Here is a 24779-nt window from a genome sequence, read left to right as displayed (position 1 = left end):
CCATACTTGGACTTTGTCAAACAGCATGAGCAGCTTGGCTCGCGCCAACTTGACCCCTCGCCACGCTGGGCAAGACCTCCTCTCCCTGTTCAACTCTGCGCCTGCATTTCTCCCACCATAATTAAATTACCTTAAGGTAATACTGACTGTTATAATAGATAAACTCCCAGATCTCAGTACCTTAACATAGTAGAAGCTTATTTCTACTCATGTAAAATCCAATCAGGTGTTCAGCTGATGGCATTCTACTCAGGGATTGAGGAACCCAAATTCTTTTTATGTTATGGCTTTGTCATCCCATAAGACCTTAAAAGTTCTTAGTTTCCAGGCATTGGACAGGAAAAGGGAAGGTATGTGTTGTATTGCATGGAGGTTTCTTATGGGTAAGGAATAGAAGTAGCATACATTACTTATGCTCACATTGCCTTGGCCACACCTCAGTGACTCACCACAAGGGAGGTTGGGAAATGTCTACTGTGTGCCCAGGCAGCACAGGAAACTGGTTTGATGAAACATACCAGTCTCCTTCCCTCTCTAAAGAATGGAGACTACATCTCAGTAATCTTTGTATCTCTTATGCTTTACACACCACAGAAAATCAGTAAAAGTCTAATGAACTTCACTGACTGTGAAGGGATGGAGTTGCTATCTCATGTGCCTAATATCAAAACTCATCATTCTTTATTATGGTTGTTCAAGGAAGGATCTATATCATTCTCTGACTAGGTTGCAACCTTTGAGTGTGGGAACCATGTCAGACTGTTCACTTTTTTTTTAGTGTTTTTTTTAATTGAAGGATAGTTGACACACAATGTTACATTAGTTTCAGGTGTGCAACAGATACATAACAAAGACTATATGTTATGCTATGCTCATCCACAAATATCATCTGTCACTACCATCTGTCACCATACATTATTGCAATGCCATTGACTATATTCCCTATGATATACTTTCATCCCTCAGACTGTTCATTTTTGAATCCTCACAACAAGGGCTAAAATCTGGCAAGAGCTTAATAGATGTTTGTTGAATGAATGAATGAATGAATGAGTCCTCAGAGAGCAAAAAGAGGGACAGAGTTAGTCTACTTAAAGTTAGAAAATACTAATTGAGAAAGTGACATTTGAGTTAGATCTTGAATAACTAGTAGAATTTTACCAAGTAGAGAAAGCAAAAAAATGAAACCCAGGCGGTGATAGTATTGCTGTTTTGTTGTGGTTTTATTTGCTTCATGAACAAACAGAAAACAATCAAATGTTTATAAGCTCAACTTTGTTTTTATTTGGTATTCAAATATTACAACGAACTTCAGGGATAGGGAAGGAAAAATATATAACCTTACATTCTATTGACTAAAAAATGGCACTAAAAACCTTGGCATTGATTTTTTAGCCACTAAAATATTATTTTCTGGATATCTTTGAGAAATACCAATACAGAGGCAGTGCTCTGATTATTCATCCTCCAGGAAGATTTTGCACCATGTCAAGAAGCTAGGGAAGCACTGTAAGCCAAAGGTTCTTCATTACTGCTCATCAGAGCTTCTCCAAGCTGACTCTGCATCAAAATCACCTGTTGTATTGGTTAGGCTGCTTTTGGTGGCAGGTAACGTGATATTCTGCCAAAATTGCCTTCGAAAGTATAAGTTTACTTTTCTCACACAAGATGTCTGGAGGTCAGTGTATCCAGGGTTTGTTCAGTAGCCCAGTGATATCAAGGTTTTTAGGTTGCTTTCCATGAGCTAATTAATCTTGACTTTTTCTTCATGGATAAATGATGGCTGCTAGAGTTCCAAGAAACACAGTCCCAATCCTCAGCTCCATCCCCTACCACACACACATACACATCATTTAGAGACAAAAACAGGAGATGAAAAAATAAATACATACATACATACATAAATAAAATTATTTTTTTTTAAAAAAGGAGAAGGTTTTTGCCTCTTTTTTTGGAGGAAGGAAGATCATATCAGTGGAGCCCAACAGGCTTGCCCACAGATTTCATTGGCGAGAAGTGAATCATGCTCAGCCCTAAACCCACAGCTGGCGTAAAGGAATGGTGTTACAGAGATTGATTAAGACCAAGCATGATTTATCCCTAGGGGTGGGGAAGGTACACACTGGCATACCTGAGTAATGGCTCTTAGTAGGTAATAGGTTGTGTTGCCACACTTGGGGAGATTGACTCTCTGGAACTTCTGATTTCAGTAGGCCTAGAGGTAATATTTTAAACTTTCAGTTAAATGCACTTGTCCTTGATAGGGAGAGAAATTAGAAAGGAGAGAAGCAAGTATTGGGCCCCTTCTTACCTAGGAATAAGTTCCTTTTATTCATATCTCATTACATGGTGTTTTACTTCACAATGATTCAACCAAATCACTGTATCAGTTAACCAAATAGAATAGCAGTTGTTTTCCTTTGATTACTTGGTCTTGTGTGGTTGGCACACCTAACACTTTCAGATAAGGTCATTTTGTTCAGAGGAAACATTCTTAGTGATTTTAGTAATAATACAAGGAACTTTTAAGTCCCACCCTTCATTTGACCTGAATTTCTCACCGCTGGATAGGTATCCTTTTGGGGAATGAACATTAGATCAGAGTTGATTAGCAGAATCCAGAAACTGGAAGGTTTCTGTATGTTCTACAAAGACATACTTACATTAGACTGGAGAACCTCCACTTTCAACATATGAGTGGATAAACATCAAAGGTAGGAATTTTTATTGTCATCATTACAGAGTACTTAATGAACAGTCGTGGAGATGTTCTTTCAAATGTATGAATATAACACATACAGTACTCCAGCCATGTATATAAATTCTCATTAAGATTACCCCATTAAGTGTTGGTCTGTCCCCAGCTCAGACAGAAAATAACAAGAATTACCAGACTTTATCTGTGTAATGATTCGTTAACAGTAATTTAGCTGATAGCAGTAAGCATATTTTACTTGACCAAGAACCTATGGATGTTCACAAATTGAGAGCTCCTTAAGCCTTAGAATCTTAAGGCATATTTAAATGGCAAGTTGTCACTTAACCAATTAATTAATAATTCAGAATATGTAAACAATATTTGTCATGAGAACAGATTAAAAGTTCTTATTTCATTTATTTTGCCACAGAAAGCACTTTTAAACATTTAGATTAATAAAATAATCTGAAAAAGAGAAGGCTGATTTAACAGACATCTTTCTGTATATGAAAGCATATTTACAGAAGTGAGGTTTTCAAAATGTGCTTCACTTGCCAGGAGGAATAGGGGTCAGTGGACAGGGCTCCTGCAGCTCCGTCTTTATTGGTCCCATATGTTGGATTTCAGGATAGAGTTTTATTTGAGGAAAGATTTCTTTGGGCTTAAAAAATATTTGAAAACCGCTATAGAAAATGTTAGGCACTTCCCCATCTTCTTTGAAAAACACAAAACAAAAAACAAAATACCTTAAATTGTAGCAGTGGGATTAAGTTATCTAAAATGAAATTACCAGATTTTATCTCTGAAAAATATTATTACATAGGAAAACTTATCATTTTCTTTTCTCTAAATCTTTAAGAATTACATAACTTTTTAAAAATGTATTTTGAATTGCATAAGAAAATCTTCTTATTGTAAAAACCCTAACAATGCAAAAATATAGAGAATAAAAATGGAATTCCAGCCACTCTAATTTCATTTCCCTCCCCAAAGGCAACTACTATTAACAGCCTTTTCCTATTTATTTACATACACATGCATATACATAATTGCTCATATTCTTGATCTGTTATTCTTGATCTACAATTTTCTCTCAAGTTTAGAGGAAGGATTTAGGAGACTGTTCTTTTCAAGTCCACAGTTCTATGATTTTGGTGGCATATGTCCCTCGTATTGCAACATGAAGCTCAAATTAAGCCAATATGGTTTCTAAGTATGTAGATCAATTCTGTAGGAAATTCTGTATACTGGGAATGTTAAAGAGAGGCCTGAGTGGCCAACAACCTTTGCATATGTTTTTAGAAAACCCTTGAGCTACTAACCTTCTAGCAAGTAGGCAATCACAACAGTCCTAACAGCCATATCCTTTGGCTTAGGTCAAACCACATTCTTCTATTGAAATCTATATTTGAGTCACAGGACTTTGATTCAATTAACATGATTTACTGAATTATGGAATCTGTAAAATTCCACCATTTGATGTGAGATTAATTTTTTCTAATATGGTTTACTGTTGTGTATCGGTCTGAATAACACAACATCTTGATTGAGAAGCAGAAAAAAAACTTGGTTCTGTTTATTGGCACTTTTAGTATTTATCTATAATGTGCTCTTGCCTTCCTACTTCTCGGTATCATTTTTTTTTAAAGATTTATTTATTTATTTGACAGAGATTGATAGCGAGAGCAGGAACACAAGCAGGGGGAGGGGGAGTGGGAGAGGGAGAAGCAGGCTTCCTGCCGAGCAGGGAGCCCAATGCAGGACTCCATCCCAGCACCCTGGGATCATGACCTGAGCTGAAGGCAGACGCTTAACGACTGAGCCACCCAGGCGCCCCTCAGTATCATTTTTTAGATACAAAAGTCTCTCAAAGCATCTTAGTTTAACTGAATTTTTTTAAAAGGAGAGCTCCTTAAGCCTTAGAATCTTAAGGCATATTTAAATGGCAAGTTGTCACTTAACCAATTAATTAATAATTCAGAATATGTAAACAATATTTGTCATGAGAACAGATTAAAAGTTCTTATTTCATTTATTTTGCCACCAATGTTGTGTAACCTAAATGGATTAGTAAATTTTTTTTGTTTATAATAAACTGTGTAACAGTCATAACAATGGGAAAGAGTAAAGCTAAAGATAATATAAGATAGAAAATAAAAATATTTTCTTATAGGATGTGTTTCCAAACTTCTTATGGAATGTGTTTTCAAACTGACAATTAATTATGGCCAAATATGGTGGATTTTTAAACAAAATATTACAGCAAAAAATATAAAAGTATAATGCAGTGATTTGGTAGAAATGACATGAAATCAAAGATATAGATTAAAGAATTCTCTCATTTCACAAATTTTTACAGTTTTACTATGAGACTTGGCTGATACTGGCTGTGTTAATTGAAAATAGTTATTTAGCTTCTCTAGGCTTTAGTTTTCTCATGTGAATATTAAAGAGATAGAACCAGGTAATTTCTAAAGGCCTTTCCAACTTTTATTATTCCATTAAACTGTGATTCTTAATTACTAGGAAACCATCTAGTTTCTCCATATTTCCCCACTTTTTATTTTTCCATTCAAGACACCCAAGCATCTCAATTTAACAGCTTTCTTGAAGCTTTACTGGGATGAGAGATTTGAAAAGACTTTCATGAACACAATGAAAAAACAATTGTCTCATTTAAATAGCAATATTGAAAATGAAGCATTTCGTTTAAATTAACTTTCTGGATAACTAACACATATTTTATTGAATACCACATTTTTTTAAACATTCTCTCTACATTTCTAAGTCATACTATATACTTTAATGACTCTAAAAACAAAATATTAGCACATCATTTTATTTTCCTTTCATTTTCTTGAAGATGTAAAATCATCTTCCTAAACATCTGTTACTATATAGGGGATCTTTCAGGGCAATTCAGGTATGAAGGTTCTTACTGAGACTTCATTTGGTGGCAAGTGACAGAAATCCAACTCAAACTGGTAAGGAATTACTGGCTTACCTATAACTGAAAAGGAGCTGCTTCCAGGTGTATCAACAACGTGGTTATTAATTTGAGGCTTTCCTTTTCTCTCCTTCCATATTAAGGATCTGCTTTGCTCTGTGGTCACTTTGTTCTTTGGAGGCTTTTCTGTACATCACAAGGATTTTCAATAGTGAGTCTGGGCTTAGCAACCCCAATGGAAAGAAAGCTCTTTCTCAGCGGTTCCAGGGAACGCCTTAAAACTGACTCTTATTAGCCAGGTATGGGTCACATGCTCATGCCTGAAACAATCAATGTGACTGGGAAAGAATTTCCCTCTTTGGCCAGGCCTGTCCTCATCTCCAGAGCATTGGTAGAGCATGGGGATTGGGAAGGTGAGGAGGACATGAGTTTCACATGAACCACATGGATGGAGAATAGAGGAGATGGGAAAAGAAAATTAGTATGCTGGTACCAAAAAGTCAGGAAGAAAGATGCTTGGCAAGCCAAAACTGCAAATATGGAAAAGATATTTATCCCCACATTTTATTGCCTTAAATTGCTATCTTTCCATCTCTTTCCTGTCAAGTATCACTCAGGCTGCTCTCAATTTGCCTCTATCACAATCTCTTCCTACATTTTAACTTAACAACATCTTATCTTCTGAGGGTTTGGAAACCAGATGAGCAGTCATTTGAATTGTTTTCAAAGTAAGAGTTAGTGAGCCCTAAGTGAGTACTTGAGAGCTTCTCTGTAAGTAAGGAGTATAAACTTTCTACTTTTTAATGGATTTCATGACATATCTTAGACTCCTTAAAAGGTCATTTTTGCATATTTTCTGATTTTTTTGACAAAACTGTCTTCTTGGTAGGGGATACACTATTGTAATTTCAAGACTCAATGACTATGAACAGTATGTGCCATGAAAATGGTTGCTTTAAAACAAAGGTTACATTTTTTTCATTTTCCTAAATTTAAGTGGGTTTCTAAAGTGAGACAGGTGATATAAGTGTTCTTTTAGAAATGGAAATATAGCAGAGAGTAAACAATCAGAACTGGCCAGTTGTAAATTGTTTTCCTGGGGTTACTAAAATACTAGTATTTTATTTTACCTTTTCTCTCTGCAGTAACTCTCTGATCTCAAATAAGTACTTTGGTGTCCATGGTGAAGATTATAGGAGAATAGGGAATTTTTTTGGAATGCAAAAACTATATAAATTCCCACAAAGAGCATATACTGAGCAACATGCCAAATTTTGATTGTTTACATTAGAAGAGACTTAGAATAACTAATAAAATAAATTCTTAAGGCTTCATTTTAGCCAATAGATTATGTCTATTAAAAATAATCATTTATACTTGTTGGCTATTTAAAAATATTCTTCATAGGGCGCCTGGGTGGCTCAGATGGTTAAGCGTCTGCCTTCGGCTCAGGTCATGATCCCAGGGTCCTGGGATTGAGTCCCACATCGGCTCCCTGCTCCTTGGGAGCCTGCTTCTCCCTCTGCCTCTCTTTCTCTCTCTGTGTCTCTCATGAATAAATAAAAATTTAAAAAAAATAAAAAATTTAAAAAATAAAAATATTCTTCATAAATGGCAGAATTGGCTGATTTTGGAAATTTAATAAAGGAGGTGATTCTAGACACTGCCCAAGAGTTCCTATCTAATTCTACTAAGGAGACAAATGAAAAAATGACAATGATGAGTGTTATATCCACCTCAAGAAGTTAGCCTTGAAAGAAAGAGGCAAAAGGCATTATCAAAGAAAATCAGTGGGATTAAGTCATAAATTCTTCAAGATGGGAGGAACCTTGTCCTACTTAATAAGGAAAACAAAAAGAATCATAGAGGTTTGTATTAGGGAGAAGGATTTGAGTGACTCATAACCACCACTATTGAATGTTTACCATGTGCATGGTTAGAACCACTCTTATATCCATTTTATAGATAAGGAATTAGTTACAAGGAGGCTAAGAATTTTGGTATATGATGGGACTAGACTACAGACCCAGCTTTGTTCAACTCCAGACCCAGCAGACATCACCACTTACTATATGAGGGGGTCATTCTCTACACAGGGTGAAAGCCAAGTGCCATGATTTGGAACATGATATCCTAACTCTCCAGCCTCATTTCCATTGCCTTCAGCCTCCCACCGCATGTTTCAACAAAGTTTCCCCTTACATCCCACTGGCTTCCATACCTCCATACCTTTAAGACAGGGGTTCTCTGAACCCAATATTTTTCCTGTCAAAATGCCATTCTTGGGGTGCCTGGGTGGCTCAGTTGTTAAACGTCTGCCTTCGGCTCAGGTCATGATCCCAGGGTCCTGGGATCGAGCCCCGCATCGGGCTCCCTGCTCGGCAGGAAGCCTGCTTCTCCCTCTCCCACTCCCCCTGCTTGTGTTCCCTCTCTCGCTGTGTCTCTCTTTGTCAAATAAATAAATAAAATCTTTAAAAAAAAAAAAAGCCATTCTTTCTCATGAGTCTAAATTTTGGAATGAGTTTATAAATTTTAAAAATCATATCTACATATATACATACTATATCATTATATGTACATGAGGTTTTTTGAGATGCCACTCTGGCCAACATTGTATTTTTTAAGAAAGAAAAATAGTGGTGGTGGTGATAATGATGGTGGTAGTGATGGAAAGGATATAATTTTCTTTGGAATATTAAATGCAAACATCTTGGCACTCTGTAAAACAGAAAATGATTCCTTGAGGCAGGGGTCCTGTCTGATTAATCCTTGTCTTTATGGCCTAGTATAGTGTGTGGCACATATTAGGTATGCAAATGTGTTGAATTAGATTATCCCTTCTCCCACATAATTTTCTCTTTGCTTCTACCAGGGTGTATAGTTCATGCCTCCATTAAAATATCATCATACTTGTTGCATTAGGAATAAGTTTGATTACTAGTAACAAGAATACTTGACTAACAGTGGTTTCAACAATTACTTCAAAGGTTGGCCTCCAAGATTGAGGGAGCAATTCAGGGATATTGTCAAGGAACCAGCTCCTCCTATCTTAATTATTCCCCTTAGTAAAGGGCTTTTTATTTTCATGGTTGAGAGATGCCACTGGCCTTCCAAATAGTGTATCTGCATTCTAGGGAGGAGAAAGAGAAATGTTAGAGGACAAAGAGTAAACAGTATGATCCTCAGAAAGCTTTGCCTTATTGTCTGGGAATGAAAGCCCTCCCCAGGGACTCTCACTTATATCTCATTACACAGAACTGTGACACATGGCCACCTAGAGCTGCCAAAATGAATAGGAATTGGAGTTTTTGGCTTTTCAGCCTATAGCATGGGAAGCCAAGGGCAAAGAGATTGAAGTAGTTGTTTATGGAGTCAACCTATAGGTCTGTCCTACAAGTTTTTTTGTTACTTCATGTAAATTTATTTTTCTTGGAATATTGTCAGCCTACAGAGAACAAAAAATATGTTTTAGTAATCTTCAAATTACCCACAATGACTATCAAGAGAGTAGATGTCTAAGACATTGTAGCTATTCAATCAATGTTGTATTATTTTCACTTTAACTTAGAAATATGAACCAGGCAGGAATTAGTGATTCTAGTTTCTCTGAAAATGATGGAATCCATAGATTTCTCTTCGGTGACTCATTTCAACGTTGAAAAATTGCCTGGAGCTTTCCTGTTTCATCAAGTTGGCTCATTAGAGAGAACAATTTAACAGTAATATTGCTTGGAATATTTGAAGAATAACTCAGAAAACAGGGTGGGAAAGAAATATAAAAATATTAACAAGGCCTTTGTCAAGAGAGGTAAAGGTAAATAAGAATTAGATACACTACATTGTAAGTATAGATAAATAAGAATACAATACAATATATTGTAAATCAAAGAAAAGATTAGCAATTGAAAGTTAAGAATAGGGACTCCTGGGTAGCTCAGTCAGTTGAACATCTGCCTTCGGCTCAGGTCATGATTCCAGGGTCCTAGACGAGTCCCCAGTCCGGCCTCCTAGCTCAGTGGGAAGCCTGCTTCTCCCTCTGCCTGCCGCTCCCCCTGCTTGTGCACTCGCTCACACTCTCTCTCTCTGACAGAGAAATAAATAAAAAAATTTTTTAAAAGAAAGTTAAGAATAATCCAATTTAAAGTATTTTAGACATTCAGAATTCTAAGGGAAAAAATAAGTGCAATTCACTCATTTAAATTGCTCAAACTGCTGCTTAATTCATTCATGTGAATTTCCAACTTGTTCTATATCTATACTATTTCTCCTTCAGAACAGATCCCATTCCTCCTCCCTGTGTCATCTTATTTCTAGTTATAAATCATGGGGGATGAAGATAAAGTAATTGAACGTGAAGATTTGGAACCATCCACAGGAATGGATCATGCAGCTTCTACATATCAAGAAACACAGGTAAACCTATGACCAAATTTAGAATATTCCAACCATTTCCTTAAGGAAGGGACTGTATATTTCCAAATATATGATACAATTGTATTCTCTTCATTCTCCATCACTCAGTTAACAATTCTCCCCATTCTTAATCCCCAAACTCGTACGGTATGTGTGACTACCAGTTTTCCTGGTAGTCATTTAGCAGCTAGACCCACATGAGGCTGGAAAAAGAGAGAGCTTGTGAAATGCTTTGTGTTCCCAGCCTAACCCCTGGGATGGTTCTGGTTTTTACGCCCTCTCTCTTTTTATTGCTTAAATTCAAGTAGATGAATGAATCTGAATTTGTTTTCACCACAAGTAGTTCTCTTTTTCTGGCCCATTTTGATATATTTACCAACTATTGCCTTGAATAATATCTTAAATAGGCTGATTTTAAACCCAGTACTACAAAACAAAATGGAATATTATGTGACTCAAGCATTTATAATGTTACCAATAGGGACTTAATGGTAAATACTCCTAACATAGTTCTTGTTCCAAGCATTTACTCATTAGTTACTAATATAGCTGTGCATTTCCACTGTAAAGTGTTAGCCTTGATTCTAGTAATGGAAATTTGATCTGTGATGTGATGGCTCAGTAACTATAAAAATGTACAGCAAATATACAGTTTTAAGGATTCTTAAATTGCTTTAAACACAGGAGGAAACAGTTATGAGCTCCAAAGCAACAGATGCCAAAGAACCAACAGAAGGAAGTAACCTCCTGAATAGCAGTGAAAAAAAGCTACAAAAAATACCAACTGAATCAAATAATTTGCAAAGACTGAGACAAACATTTTCTTGTCCTCCACATGGTTTACTGGATAGAGGAATAACAAATGGTATGTAATTGGTAAAAATTAATTCAAAAAGAGAGGGTAAAAGATAACATTGTTATAATGAGAGATTCCAAAATAATATGGTTTAAAGGACAGAAAAAAGTTTACTTCTCTCACACCTAAGAACTACTGGGTGGGGGCGCCTGGGTGGCTCAGTCGTTAAGCGTCTGCCTTCAGCTCAGGTCATGATCCCAGAGTCCTGGGATCGAGCCCCGCATCAGGCTCCCTGCTCCACGGAAAGCCTGCTTCTCCTTCTCCCGCTCCCCCTGCTTGTGTTCCCTCTCTCGCTGTGTCTCTCTCTGTCAAATAAATAAATAAAAAATCTTTAAAAAAAAGAACTACTGGGTGAACAACTCACTTTGTAGATGGCTCTGCTCCACAAGTCATTGAGGGGCCCATGCAGACGGGTTCTACCATCTTCAACACAAGGCTGTTGCCACTACCATTCCAGCAAGCAGGGAGAGGAAAAGAGCAGAGATCAAGGATATTTTCCTTTTTTGTATCTGAGTAGTTTCATAGGATTACGTTAGGACTCCAGTGAGAAAAATGATTGAGAAATCACTTATAAACAGAAAAGCACTACATAAATATTGGTTTTAATTATTATTAAATAATGCAACTAATGTTTGAACAAACACAGCTTAATTTATACTTTCAAATGAATCTATCATTTTATAAGTAAGGATCCTGATTTCCAATTCAACTTATTCCGGTACAGCTACTATTACCTAAAATATTTGGGGGATTTTTCTTAGGGAGTTTATCTCAGCACTATTTCAAATATTGTCTTTGAGGAATGGATTTGGTTTTTGGAGGCAGACAAACATTATTATGATATCAATTTGATGAACAGATGGATGTTCAGATTCAGTAATGCTGTTTTTTGTTCAAAAAGGAAGTGTGTGTGTGTGTGTGTGTGTATTAATTTTGTACATTGGAAGATATGTGGTATAGCAGGAAAAAGGAGAAAGGGTTTGAAAATTATCTATAAAGGCAAATTTAAATACAATTTCAAAAATTATGTTGAGGAATGACAGCACCACTGGAGTATATATATGGCTTCCCAAATAAATATGTTGAAGAATATAACACATTTGATCTAAAACATGTGTTTACTAAAAAAATCAGACTCGCTTCTTTATTGTTATACTTCATTTGTGAGCTCTGAAAGACATTTTTACCATTCTCAACTTGGACAATGGAAGCCAAGTATAATATGATATATTCTAGGCTCTACACATGTTTTTAATGAAATTAGCTAAGTTCCAAAATATACACCAGTTGTTAAGGCAACAAATAATTTAATACCTATTCTGTCCTTTTTATTATTTTTTTAAACTTTCACCATTCAAATCATGGCACATATCTATTTAAAATATTTATAGTAAAAACAGATAGGGATTGCATTAAGGAAAGGGTATAAATGAATGATGTGATTTGGAGACTCATTTTTTTTAATTCTATGATCATTGTCCATAAAGCTGCCTGAGAATTGGGAACTCATGATATATAAACACCTCTTACTTGTTTTCCTGTGCCTCTGTTCCGGAGGCTTACAAGACTGCTCTTTTTTTCCCTGTACTCCTTCCTGTGTCCCGTCAGTGTACTTAAGTATTTTTCTTAAGAAGTAGATCTCACATGTGAAAATATGATTTTTCCAAAATCATAAATGAGAAGTAAGTTATTAACTGAATTAAATGTGATTTAGATAAACCTTGTAAATGTACATTTACTATATATTTAGAACTGCATTTTGAATATGAGAAAGGAAAGAAACGCTAGAGGTTTAAAAGAAAAGTGGTCTTGAAGTGGAAAAATTAATTCTACCTTCTGAATTTAGTACAAAACTGGTTTTATACTTTGATAAGGGAAAATTTAGTATCTGGCAATTCCTGCTTTCCCATTGCACCTCCCATACTACATAGAAATTTCAGTTCCTATACCCAACTGGAAAATACAGAAGGCTCTTTAGTTATTTCATTGTAATAGCATCACAGTCTACAAAATCTGTAATAATTCTGTGAGGGTTAAAAAATGGGACATTGGATTTGATCTCCAGCAATATGGTAGATGAGACTCAATGAACAATTCTATCACTTATGTCAATGAAAACATCTGAAAACAATATTTTAAGTCTTTTTAAATGTAACTGTTATCTGTCAAGAAAACAGGAACTTGTCAGACACCAAAAACAGTATGACTTGGAGAAATAAATAAGCACTCAAGCTGGCTTTCACTCTGGAGGCTTCTGTAAAATGCCAGTGAACTTGAGATTCATTTTGAGAACCATGAGAATATAGGATGCTGTGCTTGAGTCTGCCCAGGTTGGGAGAAATTTCATAGGAGACATCATTCTTCGTCACCCACATTGGGAAACTGGAACCCAATGTGATGGTGAATTTGAGATAAACTTGCCCTGCAGAGGGAGACTGCAACAAAACCTTATCTGTCTATTCTGTAGTGTTCCTGGAAGAAGGAAGAGTCTCCACTAAAAATGTGTCCCAGATTGTTAAGATTCTAAGCACGTGGTAGGAGCAAATTCAGATCCTATCTGGGAAAACTCACATTCACCTCCAACAATTCCCAAAGATAAAGTTTCAGAAAAGAGTTCACTGTTGCCCAAAAACCCAAAACCAAACAAACAAAAGCAAAAATCACAACAAGCACAAGGAAACAGATTTCAAAAATTTGCATTATCAGAAAATAAAATAAAAAATATTCTCAAAATCTATGAAGTTAAAGAGGAGGTAGGAAATATAAAACAAGTAACTGTTTATAAATATGAATAGATTTTAATAAGCACCAAATTGAACTTCTAGAAATGAAAGACATAGTACAGTAATTGAAATTTAAAACTCAGTAGATTAGGCAACAGATTAAGTGAAAAGAAGATTGATAATCTAGCAAATAGATCTGAAGAGATTACAAGGCAGTACACAGAAAAAATATGGACAGTATGAAAACTGGGGTTAGGCAAATGGAGAAGGGACTGTGGCTGTTTAATTATTTAATCACAGTTCCAGCAAAAGAGAACAGGAAGAATGGCGAAGAGGAAATATTTGAAGAAATAAAGAAGGGATGTTCCAGAATTGATGGAAAACATAAATCCTAAACAGACTAAAAGGAAGCCATACTGAAATTAAACATAAGTACTGAACATATCACACTTAAATTGCAGAAAACCAAAGAAAAAGTAAAGATCTTGAAAACAGCCAAAGAATAAGATTTCCCTAAGAGACTTAAAAACAATAATGAAAGCCAGAAAGCCAAGGAATAGTATTTTCAAGGAACTGGAAGAAAGTAACTCTCAGCCTAGAAGTGTATATACCCTGGAAAACTATCTTTTAAGAATGAGAATAAAGGGGCGCCTGGGTGGCTCAGTCGTTAAGGGTCTGCCTTCGGCTCAGGTCATGATCCCAGGGTCCTGGGATCGAGCCCCGCGTCGGGCTCCCTGCCCAGCGGGAAGCCTGCATCTCCCTCTCCCACTCCCCCTGCTTGTGTTCCCTCTCTCGCTGTGTCTCTCTCTGTCAAATAAATAAATAAAATCTTTAAAAAAAAATGAATGAGAATAAAGGTAATTCCAGATAAATAAAACTAAGAATTTACTACCAACAGATCTTCATGAGAAATATAGTATGCTCTTCCACAGTGTTTCTGTACCATGAAATAGTTCATATATGATGGTAAATAAGGAATTGTGTCAGTGTTATATGAAAGTTTGCATTTGTACATAATTTTTCCTGCCACATTTATATTTTGCATCATCAAGCAATAGCGAGTGAATGCAAAATGCACTGAAAAACAAAAACAGACAAAAGAAGATCAGGTACATGGTTTCTTACAATTAAAGATAAAGCCTTACTAAAATGAGGACTTTTTAAAAAGCTGAACTCCTTCAGGCAGGTAGTTGCTGGCTTAGGGGCTTCAAAGACTTCTCAGCTTTCTACACCATTAAGCTATCTAATGAAACCACATGTGGATGTAGAAGCCAACAGTACAGATAAGGTAGCTGCCAACACTTTTCCCTCAGTTAAAACAACAACAAATATTTGATTGATGGAGAAAACTATAATCTGGATCAGATTTAGATGGAACTGCTTTCTATTGAAAGCAAATGCTTTCAGGATTCTGCATGTTGAGGTAGTAAGTGTGGTTCCAGGGATTAAGTCCACAAAAAAGAGACCGTGAGGTGCAAATGTCAGTGGAGATTTAATTGTGCTGGTACTTTTATTAGGATTATTACGGTTTTGGTCAGTACTTTGGTCACAAGTTCTGAGTTTTGAGTGGTCTGCCCAACTGTTTTCACAGGAGTCTTTGTATTTTCAGCGTACAATTTAGTACAACACAAGCTTTTCAAAGAAACATATTTCACATCCTAATAGAAATGCCTCTATTAAAGGAAATTCTTTAGGCAACAAAGTAATAGTCCCAGATTAAAGGGTTGAGTTGCCATAACAAATAATGATCAAAATAGAAAATAGATGAGTATGTGGATAATTCTAAACAAACATTGACTATAGAAAAGAAACAATAACTGTTTACTTCAAGACAGAACTGAAAATACTGGAATGCGATTGTTCAAGCATTCTCCTACGAAGAGAGTAAAGATAGCCAATGTTACTCTTTTTATTAACTAGTGAATATTTATGGTAAAATTATAAAGAAAAATAGGGGAATGGTAAAAAAAAAAAATTCAAGATTGTAGTTCCTTCTAGTAGTGTAAAAGGAGATGGAGGATGGGATTAGGAGGGGCCATAGGTGGATCCAAAGACACTGGTAATAGCCTACTTTTTAAGATGGTTGGTAATTACCCAGTTGTTCATATTACTGATGTTCTTTAAAATTTACACATAGTTATAAATATTTGTATGTATGTTCAACATTTTTTAAATTTTTACATTATACCAAAAGCCTGCATATGACAAGTTACTGGTAGAAACTAGTTTTCCTGGTTTATTTCAGTTACCATGGTGGTTCTTCTCTGGGCTGTAGTTTGGTCAATTACTGGCAGTGAATGTCTTCCTGGAGGAAACCTATTTGGAATTATAATCCTATTCTATTGTGCCATCATTGGAGGTAAACTTTTGGGGCTCATTAAGTTACCTACATTGCCTCCACTGCCTCATCTTCTAGGTAAGTGCTAAACACTTTCTGTTTTCTTCAAGAGTAAATCATATTTTAAAAATTGCAGTTTGGAAAGCTTTTGAAAATCAACATAAAATATTTCTGTATTTGCTGTGCTGGCACCAAAAGCCAATTGTTAAATTTTGAGTTAAACATAGCAATTTTTAAAAATTACATTAAATCTACAATTTTAATTTTTACTTAAAATTAAATAATTTGCATTAAAAACAAAACCAATAGATACTCAAAATTGATCACTTCCTAATTATTTTACTGCATTTTCCCCTTATCTATGCTCTTGATATTATGGAATTAATATATAATGGTGTGCCACTGGCTAGCTCTTCCCAATTGCACATTCGTTGACATCACGTTGGTAGCTTAACATCAACCATGGTAGAAGTAACTATAAGACAGAAATCAGCAAATGCTACAAAACAGGGCTCAATATATTGTAAGTCACTCACATCATTGACAAAGGACTGAGGGGGTCATCTGCCAACTCAATATCAGGTGGCCATATCAATCCAGACCATTGGCAAAGGAAACAGTGCCCCAGGGAAGTTGTTTTCACATTCATTTGGAGAATAAAAAATGCTTCCTCATGCCCCCCTAACAAAACTCCAAAAGAAACTCTTAACATATTTTTGAGTTCTTGTTAGATTATTATTTCTTTTGAACTGTGCTCGTATCAACACTGTTTGTAATGAAAAATCTGAAAAGTTCCTTAAAGTCCATTAATTGGTCCAGAATTACAGTACTTCCAAACAGTGAGATACTCTTGTAACTATTTTTTTAAAGATTTATTTATTTATTTAAGAGAGAGAGCGAGCGGGGGAGGGGGGAGGGGCAGAGGGAGAAGGAGAGAATCTCAAGCAGACTCCCTGCTGGGCATGAAGCCTGGTGAGGGGAGTGATCCCACAACCCTGAGATCACAACCTGAGCTAAAACCAAGAGTTGGCTGCTCAACCGACTGAGCCACCCAGGCACCCTGATGCTATTGCAACTATTAAAAAATGAGGCACACACATACATACAGAAGCATGCTTAAATCAGTATAGAAACTTTCTGGAAAGGCACAGAAAACCAGTAAGAGTGAAAACTTTGGTGAATCAAGGTCAAAAGTTTGCAGTGGGGTAAGTCTTGTACTTGCCACTTTATACTTGTCAGTAATGTTTTAATTTACCACGAGCATGGATTATCCTTATTATTCTTTTAAAAACAACTGTTGTAGGCTAGTTCATAGTTGCAAAAATTCTGGAAAGACCCTAACTGCAGAATTCAGAACTTGAGAACTTCTAGACTAAATGGCAGCAATGAGAGATGCCTGGCAGTGATGCATCCTGGCCTAATGGTGTCTGGAGCAAGTCACAAAAGCTATGCTTGTCATTAGCATCTATTCTCATAGCTTACATACAGAAACTTGCAGTAAATTTGTTTAATCATTTCACATGCAGTACTTGTGAGGACATGCTGAACAGAGGATACTGCTGGGGAAGAACAGAGGCCAGAAGCCTCAGAGTGTCTGACGGAGTTTTTCCCATTGTAGGGCATGTGGTATCAGCGAGGGCACGATTCTCTCACAAGCTCCTCAGCTCCCTCAGTCACTGTCAACTACCTACACTTCCCAGAATGTGTCACACTTCATCTTCATGTCTTGGAAGAAACTGCTAACCCATCCAGAAACTTCTCAACTCCCCAGCCCCTTCTTCCCTTCTTTGAATCCCTCTGACTCACCCCTCCTGTCTGAGCTCATACAATACTGCCTTATGCTTCCATAAAATTGAGGTTGTCGGTTTAACTTGCTCCCCTAGAGGCTGAAAGCTTTTTGACATGAAGTACCAAGTTTTTGTTCATTATTATATTTCTAATACCTACTACAGTGTCTAAAATACTGAAGGTGGGGAGCCTGGGGGGCTCAGTCCGTTAAGGGTCTGCCTTCAGCTCAGGTCATGATCCCAGGGTCCTGGGATTCAACCCTGCATTGGGCTTCCTGCTCAGCAGGGAATCTGCTTCTCCCTCTCCCTCTGCCCCTCCACCTCATTCATGCTCTCTCTCTCTCTCTCAAATAAATAAATAAAATCTTTTTAAAAATTTTAAAAAAATAAAATACTGAAGGCATTAGGTAAATGTTGAATGGCTGAACAAAAGAGTCAGCAGCTGACATGACAGAGCAATGTCTATTTCATTGTAACTCAGCTATAAGCCTTTGCAAAGCAAGTTATATATTTTGTATTAAATTATCTGGCTTGAAGGTAAAATAACCATACAGGTTATTTGTTGAAAATTCAGGTAATCTGACATAGCAAATAATTTTAGGAGCTGTTTGCTATTTGCGCACAAAAGAGTGACTGAATTGGGCATTGTATTAAAACATTTTATGTTTAGAATTTGACCACATTTCTATCCAAATACTACAACCTATTTCTCCCTTGCAGGTTCAATTATTTAGGAATTATTAATGATTCTAGTCATTTTTTAAAGATTTATTTATTCATCTTAGAGAGAGAGTGAGGGGTAGGGGCAGAGGGAGAAAATCTTCAAGCTGACTCCCACTGAACATGGACCCCGATGCAGGGCTCTATCCCACAACCCATGAGATCATGACCTGAGCCAAAACCAAGAGCCAGATACACAACTGACTGAGCCACCCGGGTGCCCTGATTCTAATAATTTTTATCTGCACATTAAAACCCCCTTTTTTTTTAGCTCCTCTAATTTGACATATTGTTTTAATTTTTTACCAAAAATTTAACCTTATTTCATCTAGGGACTAAGCATAAAGGATGTGGTTTCTGGGATTATAGGGTAGTCTCTTTCACAACTAAAGTGCCAAAAAATACCTGTCAGAATGGCTGAAATAAACAACACAAGAAACAAGTGTTGACGAGGATGTAGAGCAAGGGGAATCGTCTTGCACTGTTGGTGGGAATGCAAACTGGTACAGCCACTCTGGAAAACAGTATGGAGTCTCCTCAAAAAGCTAAAAATAGAACTACCCTACAACCCAGAAATTATACTACTAGGTATTCACCCAAAGAATACAAAAATACTAATTTGAAGGGATACATGTATCCCAATGTTTATAGCAGTACTATCAACAATAGCCAAATTATGGGAACAGCCCAAATGTCTATCAACTAATGAATTGGTAAAGAAGATGTGTTATATATATAATGGAATATTATTCAGTCATAAAAAAGAATGAAATCTCGCCATTTACAAAGACATGGATAGAGCTAGAGAGTATTATGCTAAGTGAAATAAGTCAGAGAAAGACAAATACCATATGATTTCACTCATGTGGAATTTAAGACACAAAACAGATGAACATGGGGGGAAGGCAAATCAGAAAACACTCTTTTTTTAAATTTAAATTCAATTAATTCACATATAATGTATTATTGGTTTCAGAGGTCTGTGATTCATCAGTCTTATATAACACCCAGTGCTTATTACATCACATGCGCTCCTTAATGCCCATCACCCAGTTACCCCATCCCTCCACCTCCCCTTCAGCAACCCTCAGTTTGTTTCCTATGATTAAGAGTCTCTTATGGAGGAAAACCAACTCTTAACTATAGAGAACAAACTGATGGTTACCAGAGGGAAGGTGGGTGGTGGAGGGTTAAATATGTGATGGGGATTAAGGAAGGCACTTGTAATGAGCACCAGGTGATGTGTGGAAGTGCTGAATCACTATACTGTACACTTGAAACTAATATTACACTGTATGTTAACTAACTGGAATTTAAATAAAAACTCTAAAAAAAGAATATGAAAGAGACATGAACTCAAAAATAAGTAAAGTGCCAAAATGTTTTCTGTATTTGTATACTAACTAAAGAGTTATTGACTTCTCCATTCTAGGTATGCTGCTTGCTGGGTTTCTTCTCAGAAATATCCCGGTCATCAGTGATAACATACAGATCAAGCACAAGTGGTCTTCCGCTTTGAGAAGCATAGCCCTGTGTGTCATATTGGTCCGCGCTGGCCTTGGGCTTGATTCAAAGGTATGAAGTGTAAATTTCTAATTGTTGACCAGGAATTGTATTCCTCCGATCCTACTACTATTGGGAACCACTGAGCTTTAGACACTTTCTGTGACGGTCTCAAGAAGAGAATGGAGTTTATTTCACACAGGACTGACTATTCCCAGAAGATGTCCCATATTCTTTCTTGGAGTGAGGTGGAATTACTGTCTGGGGACAGCACTAAGAGTGAAGGCTCTGCTTTTCTCTGACAGAGATACAGGTCATCCTTGTAGATAATGGTGATAAGAGAAAGTATTACATTTTTGGTGTGCAAAGCCTTATGCAAGTGTTTAGGGCTAACTATACCAGCTCAAGAAACTGTTTGGTACAGAGGAGGAGTCTCAAGTATGCTTATTTTAATGCGATTACTAACATATGTTTTTGAATGAAAGAATGAATGTTCCTAGGGATGAACATTTTCACCCTGGCCTCTCTATGGGGCCACAGATTATTAAAAAAGCTAATGCTGAGAGTGTTCAATCAGCTAGTTTGGGGATTATTGAGTACAGACTCTAGAACACCCTGCCTGAGTTCAAACCTGGCTGTGTAATTTCACCAATTTCATGATCTTGGGCAAATGACTTTAACTTGTGCCTTTTTAGATGAGGATGTCTAAAAATACTGGGAATAATAATATCACTTAGATCATAAGGTTGCTATGAGGATTAAATAAGCTATCTCCAAAACACTTAGAACACTGAAATATTTGTTAAAACTCGTTACCTGGAAAATTCATGGTAATCCAGACATGGTCTGAATACTGAAGAAAAAGTATTTAATGTCATAATCTCTACCTGTCTTTATAGGATTATTTTAGTATCTCTATTTGTCTATTTCAGGCCCTGAAGAAGTTGAAGGGTGTTTGTGTAAGATTATCCATGGGTCCTTGTCTGGTGGAGGCGTGCACATCTGCTCTTCTTGCTCACTTCCTAATGGGTTTACCATGGCAATGGGGATTTATACTGGGGTAATGATTTTTTTTTTTTGTCATATGAAAATAATGCAGAGATGTTGAGGTCTTTCCCTGATTCCATACAAGAGAATGTATAACAAATTATTTTAAGGACATCAGATGCTGGAATACAACATAGGTATTCCAGCATCATCTAAATATTATAACTTCAAAATATACTATATATAGTATATGTCTAACTTTTACAGCGATTATGATTTAAACTATTGAAAAAGTAATATTACTATTAAACTATTGAAAAAGTTTTGGGTGCCTGGGTGGCTCAGTTGGTTGGGCGACTGCCTTTGGCTCAGGTCATGATCCTGGAGTCCCGGGATCGAGTCCCGCATCGGGCTCCCTGCTCAACAGGGAGTCTGCTTTGCCCTCTGACCCTATCCCCTCTCATGTGTTCTCTCTCTCTCATTCTCTCTCTCTCAAATAAATAGAATCTTTAAAAAAAAAAAAAAAAAAAAAAGAAAAAGTTTTACCTACACCTGATTCCGTGCTGGTGAGAGAAATTGCCATCTCTCACCTCAAAGTCTGTCCAAAGGATAATAAATGTGTCAACAGTAATCAACCTCTAATGTTGTTTTTCTCCTTCTGACACCAGACAATTATGATTAGGTGGTTCTGCTGTCTCTTCCTTCCACTGCCAGTTCTTTGAATGGTTAACAGTCATGAGAAGTAAATAAATGTGAAAAGTACTTAGTAAGAACTTAGTACTAATAAGTAGGCAAGAAGCAAGAAATTCTTACTTCTCATGGTTGAGACTGTGGAGCTGTTCTGCCTGGATTCCAGTCCCAACCCCGTGACTTTCCAGTATGTGACCTTTGGCAAGTTCATGAATCTCTCTGTGTCTCAATCACTTGATTTGCAGAATGAAGATAGTGATTGTAGCCACCTTCTAGGACTGTTGTGAGAATAAAATTAGTTAATATATGTAAAGCACTTAAAATAGTGTATAACGTTTTCGGCTGTTACAGCATCTGCTGGGGTTACTCTCGCCATCACTACCATGATGGCCTTCTCCTAATCCGTTGTCTTTTTCACATACCAAGTCCCGACAGAAGGTCTAACATCAGTCGGTTCCAGTTTAAAAAGTCCACGCTGTGTTTTTCAACCCTCATACTATGAATGTTTTGGTTTTGTTTGTTTGTTTGTTTTTTAAGGCAGATTCCTAGAACTTAACCCCATGAGGCCTTCGGTACCACCCATAATTACATATTTTCGGGCAACCTAAGTAGTTCTAGTACAAGCTGTCTGTGGCCACACTTGGAAAAAGTGCTCTATAGAACGTGTGTGTGTGTGTGTGTGTGTGTGTTTCTGGCTTAGTGCTTCACTGCCATTTGAAAACGGTAGTTGTCTGAAGTGTAACCTCTAAAAGAGTAGAGTTTACTAGAATTTCCACAACAATAATAACAATGAGTAAGCCACTATCAACTGTTTAAAGTGCTGCCTACTTAGTTTTGTTTTAGGTGCTGTGTCTCCAGCTGTCGTGGTACCCTCAATGCTCCTTTTGCAGGAGGGAGGCTATGGGGTTGAGAAAGGCATCCCGACCTTACTCATGGCTGCTGGCAGCTTCGATGACATTCTGGCAATCACTGGCTTCAACACATGCTTGGGCATGGCCTTTTCCACAGGTAAGCTGGTCAGTTCACAATGAGCTGTTCTCTTGTGCCCTAAAGACATAAATTATGATGTGACAAGCAAGGCATATTTGCTTGATAATTGGGTAAGGCAGACTGAAATAGAGAAAGCAACTCCAAGAGTTAGTTCTATACCTAAGGAGGGACCGGTAGCTTCCTATTTTACTCCCTTAACCCTCTGGACATGGACTGTTCCAGTGGTCTGGTAAGGCATAAGTGGGGGATCCAGAGTAGCCAAGTTTAAGGAAGGATTCAAATAGCTTTTGCATGGAGCCTTCTGGGAAAGTTAAATCTTGCAGACTTCACACATAGATGAGTAGGTTTTTCAAAGACCACAAGTGACTAGAGAGCCGTCCAAGGGGAAGGAAGAGCATTCTTCTAAAATAGGAACAGTTTCTGCTCTCTTCTACCATTTTATGGGCAATAACTGCAATGATTTTAATGGCTATCTTATTAGTACTCACTAAGTGTCTGATATGGATGTATTTTGTGCTAAATAGTAATAAAAGAAGGGCACAAGGCACTTTTTGTCTCAGACTATTATCAACACTTTTACTCTCCTTTGGCACAGCACAAGTTTCTTTTTAATCCATGTCCAAGATCAGGAGATTAAAATTTGCAATTCCATATTATTGACAAAACTTAATTGTAGCCTAAGTTTAGCTTCCAATAACTGTGGGAACACACTTTCTTGGAAGGTCATGTGTTTTCAGTCTCTCTAGTTATCTTCCCATTTTACAGTTCATGCTGATTACCTAGAACCTCACCTCTTCCCCATTGCCCTAAAGTTGCCTTACATCCAGTCACTAAATTAACCTTAGCAAAACATGGTTCTCATAGTGTTACTTTTTGGCACAAGAACCAATGAGGATTCCCTATTGTCTGTTAGGTCAAATCTACACTCTTGTCTTTATTTTCATTCTACTGTACGTGTCCAAATTTATGTTTTCACTGATTTCCTGGTATGCTTCTTTCCTTATTTTATTTTTTTATTGTTTTCTCTTTCCCAGCTTTATTGAGGTATAAATGACAAAATTGTAAGACATTTAAAACATGTGGCATGACACTTTGGTATACATGTATACATTGTGAAATGATCCTCCTGTCGAATTAAGTAACACTTCCATCACCTCACATATTTACCTGTTGTTGTTGAGAATATTTCAGTTCTACTTTCTTAGCAAATTTCAATTATCCAATACAGTTTTATCAATTACAGTTACCATGCTAAACATTAGATTCTCAGACATCATGATCATTTTATCTTGAAAGTTTTTACCCTTTTAACAGCCTCTCCCCGTTTCCCCTACCCCTTAGCCCCTGGCAACCACTTTTCTACTCTCAGTGCCTGAGTTCAACTTTCTGTTTGTTTGCATCTTTAAAACAGTGGTTCTCAACCTCAGCTGCACACTAGAATTACCTGGGGAGCTTTCAAAAATACTCATCTGTGGGCACTACCTCAGACCAATTAAAGCAGAGCCTTTGGGAATGGAAGCCAGGCATTAGAGCAAGAGTTTGCCTTAGAACCACAGGGGAGGGGAAGGAGAGAAATGGGGGAGGTGGGGGGAGGGCTTACTGGGGTTTTCATAATCCAGGGAGTGTGGGCTATGGATAGTTTAAGAACTTGCCTAGTCAGCAATGCTATGTTTCCTCTGCCCTGCTCCACTAAATGTAGTCCTTAAACCCATTTTGGGTGGGAACTACCTGGAATCTCTTTAAAATGTGGATCCCAAGCCCTGCCAGGCCTACTGAGTCAGAAATTTTACAGGTGGGCCCAAGAAGTCTTTTTTTCTTTCTTAAACAATTTTACATACCAGAGACTGAAACTAATTAGCTAATTTCTACACATTTATAGTGAATTATTTACTGTAATTGCTTGAGACATATGCTACTATCACAGCTAGATGCTTCTGACAGTCACACCATTACCTAACATAGAGCTGCCCTAGCTAAATAAAATTACTACAGAGGTAATTATTTTTTTAAATAAGAGAGATGATTGAAACTCTCAGAAAGGAAGGGACCTACCCACCATAGGTCCATTGGCTGGGGCCCTGTAAATCAGACTGACAAAAGACAAATGAACAAGAGGAAAGCAGTTAG

The 24779-nt window shown here is 37.0% G+C and overlaps 1 protein-coding gene across 7 annotated transcripts in view; it reads left to right on the top strand.

Moving 5' to 3' along the window:
* SLC9B2 (solute carrier family 9 member B2) overlaps positions 1–24779 on the top strand; it is a 56393-nt gene that overhangs the window by 2975 nt on the left and 28639 nt on the right. For 3 of the 7 annotated variants that reach the window (XM_035030202.1, XM_035030197.1, XM_035030201.1), the window contains exons 2-7: positions 9960–10058; positions 10743–10923; positions 15883–16053; positions 19915–20057; positions 20918–21045; positions 22495–22670. In XM_035030202.1, coding sequence (XP_034886093.1) covers positions 9969–10058; positions 10743–10923; positions 15883–16053; positions 19915–20057; positions 20918–21045; positions 22495–22670 — 889 coding nt within the window. In that variant the 5' untranslated portion in view covers positions 9960–9968. Of the gene's footprint in view, positions 1–9918; positions 10059–10742; positions 10924–15882; positions 16054–19914; positions 20058–20917; positions 21046–22494; positions 22671–24779 lie in introns of all 7 variants that reach the window. The other 4 variants (XM_035030198.1, XM_035030199.1, XM_035030200.1 and 1 more) reach the window with 3 other exon arrangements.

This window comes from Mirounga leonina, unplaced genomic scaffold (genome assembly GCF_011800145.1).
Source record: "Mirounga leonina isolate KUSES-001 unplaced genomic scaffold, KU_Mleo_1.0 Mir_357, whole genome shotgun sequence".
In the NCBI taxonomy this organism is placed as follows: Eukaryota; Metazoa; Chordata; class Mammalia; order Carnivora; family Phocidae; genus Mirounga; species Mirounga leonina.
The sequence above is the reverse complement of the archived record's forward strand: the minus strand, read 5'-3'. Positions and strand labels throughout refer to the sequence as shown.